General features: G+C 46.3%; 1 protein-coding gene across 1 annotated transcript; it reads right to left on the reverse strand.

Annotated features, from left to right (window-relative positions):
• Nucleotides 1-5,396: 5,396 nt before the first annotated feature.
• LOC121589547 lies at nucleotides 5,397-6,434 on the reverse strand. Its single transcript, XM_041908544.1, has 2 exons — nucleotides 6,355-6,434; nucleotides 5,397-6,252 (listed from the first exon to the last, which is right to left on the reverse strand). The coding sequence occupies exons 1-2, from the start codon at nucleotides 6,391-6,393 to the stop codon at nucleotides 5,980-5,982; spliced, it is 312 nt and encodes a 103-aa protein (XP_041764478.1). The 5' UTR covers nucleotides 6,394-6,434; the 3' UTR covers nucleotides 5,397-5,979.
• Nucleotides 6,435-9,898: the final 3,464 nt, after the last annotated feature.

Consider the following 9,898-nt stretch of genomic DNA (forward strand, 5'->3'; position numbering starts at 1 on the left):
CGGATAATCGCCTTTAAGAAATAAAGGAAGAGACTAAAAAAGACCAAACATTACAACTACTAATACAATATATACAAAGAGGGTGGCCTGATGAAGCAAATAAAGTGCCTGACAGCATTAAAATATACTTTGGCTATCGGAATGAGCTATCAGTCGAGAACGATTTAATATTCAGAGGCGATCGTATTTTAATGCCACAAATCATCCGCAGAAAACAAATTGACTGTTGTCATATAAGCTACAATGGTTTAGGGGCGCCACAAATGTGGTCCCTAATTTTTAAGAATATACGCAACACGCTTTGCGAACTACGTTTTGATAGAGTTCGGTTTCTTCGTTTTTCTTTTAAGTCGCGGAACGGTGAGTTCGGGAGAGACGCAAAAATTACTATTGTTCGTTCGAGAGTTGCCGGAGAAGAGAATGGGTGTAACAAGCCACCGGATAACCGAGGCGGTGAAGCGTGCTATCACCAGTTGTCTCGCTCTAGTTCGCCTATCGAACATTTTTGGTCGTGGTTCTAGATGTATGCACCAGATGGAACTCTGGTCGCTACAGGATTCCCCTCCTAGATCGGTCCCGCTGCGCAAAGCGACAGGCGAAATCATGGCGTTCGGAGAATTTCATCATGCCTTCCTTTTCTCTCCAACGGCAAATTTGTCAAGCAGCTCGTCGAGCTACCCGTCCCTGGCTCCGCCTCATACCCCTCGCCTGAGCACGCTGTCGAAGGTTTAGTTGTGTTGGTGCGCCAGATGGCCAATCGCTGTCAGCCGTCGTCCGTGCTTTTCTCTTCATAGCGCTATCTCTTTCTCGCGTGTTGTAAAACTTCGAGGCGTTTACAAAACCTTTTTGGCTCGATCAGACGATAGATCGAGTCCGTTGCCAACGCGCTGGCAGTACCACCTTTTAAAGACGAGGAAAAAAAGAACTTCCGACACTGACACACAGATCTTTTCTCTTTTAGATCTAAATAGCAAGTGTTTATTCAGAATCAAAATGAATTCTTATATACTATTCTTCTATTGTGGAAAGGTTATTTTATCTTCCTTTTACGCATATGTTCGTGTCGCTAGCCTGTTCCCTTTTCGCCACGCCTACGCATTCTTCTGAGAGGTTTTCTGGTTCTGTTTTATGTCAAGCATTATCCTGAAGGAAATGTGATCCCTTTTTTTATTGCTTTCTCTGGTGAGAACAAATTGTTGCATTGATTGCAGGCGTTGTGGTTTTCCCTTTTTGGCGTGACTGTACCTAACACTTGAATTCTGTGGTGCATGTTCCGGATGTATTGCATCATTGACAAATACTTGAACTTATTACTTTCGAATTCATGATCTGGTTAATGTTATTAACGCATCTACGTTTGAGTGATTTAGGTTTAACAATTTTACGGTCGTGAGAAAAATGGATGTAGATTTTTTCTACGCTTCTAAGGAATTGGTCTAGCTTGGCACACATGCATGCTGTAATCCTAAGTTAACCGTTATAGGTTCGAAATGAATTGAAGTAATGGACTGCTAAAAAATGCAAGTCAAAAACCAGATGGCCCTACTTGAAGGGTTTAGGATAACATTATGTTTGTCTCCTTGACGGTACGTCTGTTCTCGAGTACTTTTAAACTACCGTATTTTAGTCTATTTTATGGTTAGAAGGAAATATAAAAACTCTGGATTGTCGCGTTCTCAACATTCCGCCCCTCGTAAAACTGCTAGTTTTACCAGATTCACGCGACTGGTAGTACATCGTGGAGACATTATTGTTAATCGGGTAATGTGTGTTCTAATCTGCTCTATATATCGCTCACCTAGAGTTTAATTTCATCAGTTCAAAGAGGTTTCGTTGCGCTGGTGTGATGCTTTGCGCGATGACGTGTGATGTTTGCGTGGTATTTACGGCGTTTGGTTCTTCGGGCGTTAGTTCTTCTCTGGCTGCAGTTTGGTTGCTTCTACATTCTATTTGGTTTGGGTGAGCGGCGCGCCAACCGTACGTTGGTTGATTCTCCGATGCAGCTCGATTGTGATGTTGACGATCGCTGGTTAAATTGTTGCGTCCTTCGTCGTTGACATACGTTTGTTGCCTATTGTGGCTGCGGTGCGATAGAAAGTTGGTTAATGAATCCCAGAAGGCTGCTAGCAGCTGCCAACCATAGCCATATATTTCGAATAATCGAAAAAAAAGAGAGTTTGACGTTTAACGTAAAAGTCGCATTCGCATTTCCTTCTGTATATTTTCTTGAAAATCGCGCTGTTTATCACACTATTTTCCGGTTTCTGTATAATCACAGTATTTTAGAACACCGTTCCATTATCGTTCAATAGTGCGTTTATCTCTGCTGACCAAAAAATTCGCGTAAATTTCGTTTTTCGGATCGCATCTGAGTTCGCGCGTCCTAACCGCCATCGCTCTTGTTGCTGCAACGAAAACCTGCACCGCTCCCGTATAATGGCCCGTATTTGCAACGCCTGCACTATGGAAATTGTGGAGGCATCTATCAGCTGCTGCCTGTGCGACTCTCCATTTCACCAGCGCTGCACTTCGGTTCCTGCTGATCTGTTCCTGCGCATTGCGGAATATAAACAATTACACTGGTGCTGTATTGGCTGCAACAACGTATTTATGAATCCGCGCACCAAGTTCGTAAAAGACGCAGCCATGCAATCTGGCTTCCAGGCGGCAATTACAACAGTAGCCGAAAGCATCAAGACCGTTATGGAGCCATTGACTAACGAAATCAAAACTGGGTTTGCACGGATGAGCCAACTTGATCTAAAAACTCCACGTAGCAGTCACCCTCCCGCAAAAATTCGTCGCATAAATCGGTCTGTTCAGGCACGGCCCTGTCACTTCATATCGTGCTTAACGAAACACGAACATTCTTCGTTCAATTTCGAGTGTTTGGCTCGATCGAGTAGTTTATAAATAACAGTGAATGTCGTAAATAAAGCTCTCTTTCAATTTTGCTACACAACGAATAACTGCTGGTAAATATCAATGGATTGAACGTTACACCGAAACGCGGAAAATAAATTATCCGAAATAGTGAGATTAAACATTGGTGCCGTGACCAGGATTAAGACGAATCTGGTTTTCTAAATCTTAATTATTCTCGCGATAATCACTGTTTGCGCGCGTGTAACTGTGCTTTAGTCGCCTCACAATCGACCAAGTTCACTGTGTTCGCGAAATTTAGCGTTTTTTGTCAAACCGCACTATGACTGCTCCGATAAACGTTTTGTCGTCCAGAAGGACAGTTTTACTAGCAGTATTGGCTAAGCACGAAAAGTTTTTGGCCGAATTTGACCCGGAACGGGATGCAATCGAAATCAATATTCGCATTGCAAGGGTCCAGAAGCTTTCCGTTGATTTGGAAGCAATTCAGGCCAAATTGGAAGATGCAGCGGCCACCGAGGAAGTGATAAGTCACAATGCCGCGTTACGAGACGATTTCGGCTCGCGTTTGATACGCCTTGAAGCCCATTTGAAGGCTAAACGGGTGCACGTTCCGCGATCCGCAAGCACAACGCCAAACACCAACCCGTTGGCAGGTATAAAGCTTCCCACCATCTCACTTCCTGAGTTCGATGGTGATTACATGCAATGGCTCACGTATAGGGACACTTTTGAGGGATTAATTCACGAAAATATGGAACTACCACCGATACAAAAGTTTCATTATTTACGAGCTTCCGTGAAAGGCGAGGCTGCAAAGGTGATCGAAGCAATCACGATTAGCGCAGCCAATTACGAGCTAGCATGGCAAATGCTCACCGAAAGATACTCGAATGAGTATTTATTAAAGAAACGGCATCTTCAAGCACTTTTTGGTATGGCCACTGTTAAGAAGGAGAGTGCATCAACCCTTCACCATCTTGTGGACGAGTTCGAGCGTCACAAGAAAACTCTCAATCATCTAGGCGAAAAAACGGAGGCATGGAGCTGCTTGTTAGAACACTTAATGTGCACAAAATTGCCTACCTCCACATTAAGAGATTGGGAGGAAAATGCCTCAACTAGCCAAAATCCTAGTTACGAAGGATTAATCGCATTTTTACAGCGCCGTATGCGAGTGTTGGAAACCTTACAGGTAAACATTACCGAAGCTCCCTCTACCGTGAACCAAACGCACTATGCACATAAACATGCTCCGCCGATGCGCTTAGCAAGCTTTCCGTCAACATCACACGACACACGCACATGCCCTTTATGCCACTCCGATCACAACTTATCGAAATGCCCGCGTTTCATGCAAATGTCACCGGAGGAACGGTACCGAAACACAATGACACTGAAATTGTGCTTGAATTGTTTGCGCGACAATCACCGTGTGCGTGATTGCTCATCGCAATACAAGTGCAGACACTGCAATTCAACACACCACTCGCTTTTACACTCTTCACAAAATTACGGCACATTTTCCACTGCGAACACGTCAGCTGCGCAAAATGCTTCCGTACACAACACACACAACACAGACGATCACACGGCAAACACGCAACGCACTTATGCAGCAGCATTGAGGCAAACTACGGAACAAGTTCTGCTTCAAACTGCACTGGTAAATATTGTTGATGCGCATGGCATAATGCATCCTGCACGCGCACTTTTAGATAGTGCCTCCCAGCCAGATTTGATGAGTAGCCGTTTTGCTAATCGGCTAGGTATCAAATCGGGCACGGTCGACATCACACTGATTGGTGCTGGTCAATCGGCCACCCCGGTGCGGAAATCGATGCGCACCACGGTATCTTCCAGAACGAGCCCTTATGCAATTAATGTTGAGTTTTTGATAGTCGAGAAGCTTATTGCTGATTTGCCCGCACATGATGTGTCCACCAGTGGCTGGAAATTACCGCCACATATTATGTTCGCCGACCCCCATTTCGAGAAGTCGGCACCGATCGACATTATTCTCGGTGCCCGGCACTATCACACGTTCTTTGTAAGCGGGGCGCAATATAAAATGTCATCAAATCTCCCAGTCCTGATGGAGAGCGTATTCGGCTGGGTCGTGAGTGGATCCGCATCTACCTCTCAGCCAGCAACATCCAATACTTTTCATACTTCATCCGTGGTGTGCATGGTTTCACTAGAAGAATCAATTGAGCGTTTCTGGAAAGTAGAAGAACTACAGGTTAACGATGGCTTTTCTCCTGAGGATCGCAAATGTGAGCAATTTTACAAGGATACAACACAGCGAGATGAAGCTGGTCGTTATCTGGTATGCTTACCTAAACAAGCAGACTTCGATGATAAGCTTGGCCTTTCGAAGGCAGCAGCATTAAGGCGTTTTAGTTTGCTAGAAAGGAGGTTAGAACGCGATCAAAAGGTAAAAGCGGCGTACCATGATTTTATGCGTGAGTATCTGGAGCTTGGGCACATGTCACGCATAAGAAATCCCTCCGACGACGAACGCGCGTATTATCTGCCTCACCATCCCGTGTTCAAAGCCGCTAGCTCCACAACAAAGGTTCGCGTGGTATTTGATGGTTCAGCTAAGACGTCCACCGGCTTTTCGCTAAACGATGCGTTATGCGTCGGTCCTGTCGTGCAGGACGATCTGCTCGACATAATTTTGCGCTTCCGCACATATAAAGTAGCCGTTGTTGGAGATATTGCGAAAATGTATCGACAAGTATTGCTTCATCCTAACGACCGGAAATTTGTACGCATTTGCTTTCGATTTTCGCCTCACTCGCCAATCGAATATTTTGAGCTGAATACAGTTACCTATGGCTTAGCCCCCTCATCATTCTTAGCAACCAGAACATTGCTGCAGCTTGCAAACGATGAGGGCGACTCTTGTCCCAATGCTTCAGCTGCTTTGAAAACTAATTTCTACGTTGACGATTTCATCGGTGGTGCTGATTCCATCGAAAATGCTCGCCAGTTACGAATCGAGCTTTCTCAATTGCTCGCCAAAGGCGGCTTCGAGCTGCGAAAGTGGACATCCAATCAGCTCGAGGTGCTCGCCGGTTTAAATGCGGATCAAATCGGCACACAGTCAGCGCGGCAATTCTTACCACACGAGACGGTAAAGGCTCTTGGTGTTTCATGGGAGCCAGAGCATGACGTTTTATCTTTCGAATCCGCAATATCCAGTGATGTGTCCATTCCGACAAAGCGATCCATTCTATCTAACGTAGCTCGCATGTTCGATCCGCTGGGCCTGATCTCCCCGATTGTCATTCGGGCCAAGATGATGATGCAGGAATTATGGTTGCAGAAAGCTGGTTGGGACGAGTATGTTCCAGATACTATCTGTAAGAAATGGAAAGCAATACAACAGGATTGGCAGCTCATCTCTGAATTCAAGGTTAGTCGTTATGCGCTTCTACCTGGTGCGCGTATTCAGCTACATACCTTCTGTGATGCATCGGAAGCAGCATATGGAGCCTGCATTTATGCGCGTTGTGAAGGCGAAAGTGGGCAGATACGCATAACGTTGCTTTCTTCCAAATCACGTGTGGCACCGCTCAAGCGCGTCACACTGCCCGGCTTGAACTATGCGCTGCTGTATTAGGAGCACACTTGCATCACCGGGTAAAGAAGGCGATGGGGATCAACGTTGCAGAATCTTTCTTTTGGTCGGATTCCACCATCACCTTAAACTGGATCAGCGCCACCCCCAACACATGGGCAACGTTTGTGGCTAACCGGGTATCTGAAGTGCAGCATTACTCACACCCGCGGCAGTGGAGACATGTACCCGGCGCGTCTAATCCTGCTGATCTGGTTTCACGAGGCACGTCAGCCGCTGATTTCCTGAAAAGCAAACTGTGGAGCTTCGGTCCGGATTGGCTATCTTTGCCCGCCTCCATCTGGCCCAACTCTAGCCCAGAACCAGCCAACGAAACGAATCTAGAGATTCGCCAGGTGAGTGCTGCCGTTGTACACACAACCACTAATCACCTTGGTTTGCGTTGTGTTCTAGCTACAAGCGATTGCTGCGTATCGTATCATACTGCATTCGCTTCACACGTAACGCTAAGGAAAATGCACGCACTCAGCGAACAGCAGCACAGCACCCGCACCTTTAATCGTCACACCCGAGTACATGGAAGCAGCAAACACTGTGTTAAGCCGCCTAGCACAGCAGGATGCATTTTCAGCTGAACTCGGTCAGCTCAAAAAGGGAAACGAAGTGATGAAGCAATCCCCTTTACGTGCACTAAGTCCATTCCTTGACGAACAAGGGATCATCCGTGTAGGGGGACGTTTACGGCTATCTCAACTTCCCTACCAAGCGAAGCACCCTGTTTTGCTTCCCAAGAAACATCCGTTCGCGCAATTGATCGCAAAGTATCAACACGAGGAGCTTCGTCATGGAGGAGGAAGGCTGCTCTTATCTCGCATTCGCGAAGAGTTTTGGCCGTTAGATGGAAGGCATCTTGTTAAGCACATTGTGCAGAATTGTTTCCGGTGCATTCGACAGCGACCGACACTTGAACAGCAACAACTTGGACAGCTTCCAGCGCAGCGCATCACTCCCAGCCGGCCTTTTAGTGTTACCGGAGTGGATTACGCCGGTCCATTATACCTGAAGCCAGCCCATAAACGAGCCGCCCCGGGAAAATGCTACCTCTGCGTATTTGTTTGTTTTTCCACTAAGGCCGTACACTTGGTGCTGGTAAGTGATCTAACTACTGCTGGTTTTTTAGCTGCATTACACAGATTCACAGCACGACGCGGTTTACCGGCACACATACACTCGGACAACGGGAAAAACTTCGAAGGCGCGGCGAGGGAGCTTCACGAGCTGTTCGAAATGTTTCGCGATGAACAGCAGCTACATCTAATTGTGACAGATTGCACTAACCGCGGCATCAATTGGCACTTCACCCCTCCCAAGGCACCACACTTCGGCGGATTGTGGGAAGCAGCTGTGAAGACCGCCAAGCGACACCTTTTTCGGCAGTTAGGCAGCACGCGACTATCCTACGAAGGCTACACAACTGTCCTACACCAGATTGAGGCGGCGATGAACTCGCGGCCTCTCCTACCTATGTCAGACGACCCTAACGATATATCGGCACTTACTCCAGCGCATTTCCTCGTGGGCACATCGATGCATGCTGTCCCCGAGCCGGACTACACCCACCTTCGTTCCTGCACCCTCAGCGACTTGCAGAAGTGGCAAGTAATGGTGCAACGCTTCTGGAAACACTGGACGACGGAATACCTGCAAGAGATGCAACGTGATAACACCATGGCGAAGAGGAACGACAGCATCTTACCTGGCAGACTGGTCATTCTGAAGGACGATTTCCTCCCCCCAACCCGTTGGCCACTCGCACGTATCGTACATGTGCACACCGGAGACGACAAGCTGACACGGGTAGTAACACTGAAAACATCAAAAGGTATCGTAACTCGTCCGATAACAAAAATTTGTATCTTACCTGTGGCAGAGGCCGACGAGAGCGCATGCACATAACTTCCGTTTATTTTGATTGTTTTTGTTTGGATTGTTGACATTCGTCAAGGGGGGGAGGATGTTCAGGCACGGCCCTGTCACTTCATATCGTGCTTAACGAAACACGAACATTCTTCGTTCAATTTCGAGTGTTCGGCTCGATCGAGTAGTTTATAAATAACAGTGAATGTCGTAAATAAAGCTCTCTTTCAATTTTGCTACACAACGAATAACTGCTGGTAAATATTAATGGTTTGAACGTTACACCGAAACGCGGAAAATAAATTATCCGAAATAGTGAGATTAAACACGGTCAAAACGTTTGTTCTCGGAAGTCGCTACTGACAACCGTACTTTGTTTACATTTGGCGCCAGACCCATCAACACCCAAAACAATAACAACCAGAACCAAAATAATAAGCCGATCGATGATATGTATCGCAAAAATCGAGCTCCACCCATGATCACAGGCACAAACAAAGATACAACTACATTTCCGATCAAAATAGTCCCCGCTCAGTCTACGGTGCAGAAGTGCGCATTGTATATTTCCCGGCTCGCTCCAGATACATCCAGTGACCAAATAGTGCAAATGGTCAAACATGCTTTGTCCATTGAGGATGTCACTGCATATTGCCTTATACGACAAGGCACAAACACAGCAACACTCTCATTTCTATCATTTAAGGTGTTAGTGCCTCTTACTCAACGTGAAAGGGCTCTTTCCCCCGATACTTGGCCGCTTGGTCTATCGGTGCGTGAATTTGTCGACTACCGAGCTCAACAACCAGGTGCAAATTTTCGTCTACCGCCAATGAGACTTTCAACACCCACAACCCTATCTACAGCGCAGGATATTCGATCACCACAGCTGTTGGATCACACAATACTTTCAGCACACACTCCACGCACTTCACCCACACCGCAAACCCACTAATTATCAACACCGATAAACAATTCACACACATCACGCACACTCGCACGCTCGCTAATCAGCTGTACACCGCATATGAGCCAAATAACGCCGAAACAACTTTTGTTGATAATTTACGCACTCACCTGATGATTGTTCCTCCAACAACAAACAACTTTACCACCACTGAAGCAGTCTGTAGTAACGGCATCTCGTGCAGGCTACTTAACGATCGTGAACCCAACACTACGCAACTTCAGCAGCACTATTGCTACAGTACAGATCCTACACTCACACAAACGCACGACGGTCATGTCATTCCTGCAGGAGTTGGCTCCTTAAATAATACTGACGATTTGTTATTTTTATATCAAAATGTAAGAGGACTAAAACTAAATGTCATGAGGTATTCGATTATGTTTCTACTACTCATTACGACGTCATTATCCTGACTGAAACATGGTTGGACTCCTCTATTAACTCGTCACAGTTGTTTCCGGACCATTATATCGTCTTCAGAAAGGACCGTAATGACAGAAATAGTAGGAAAACCAAAGGTGGTGGGGTTCTCATAGCTG

Source organism: Anopheles merus, chromosome 2R, assembly GCF_017562075.2.
Source record: "Anopheles merus strain MAF chromosome 2R, AmerM5.1, whole genome shotgun sequence".
NCBI lineage: Eukaryota > Metazoa > Arthropoda > Insecta > Diptera > Culicidae > Anopheles > Anopheles merus.

What these genes read in the sequence shown, in the direction of transcription:
- LOC121589547 (XM_041908544.1), bottom strand. Translation starts at nt 6,393, where the DNA reads ATGCAGGCTCCATATGCTGCTTCCGATGCATCACAGAAG. An exon ending in CTTCCGATGCATCACAGAAG is followed by an intron (nt 6,253 to 6,354) that starts GTATGTAGCTGA and finishes CATTTCTTACAG; the next exon opens with ATAGTATCTGGAACATACTC.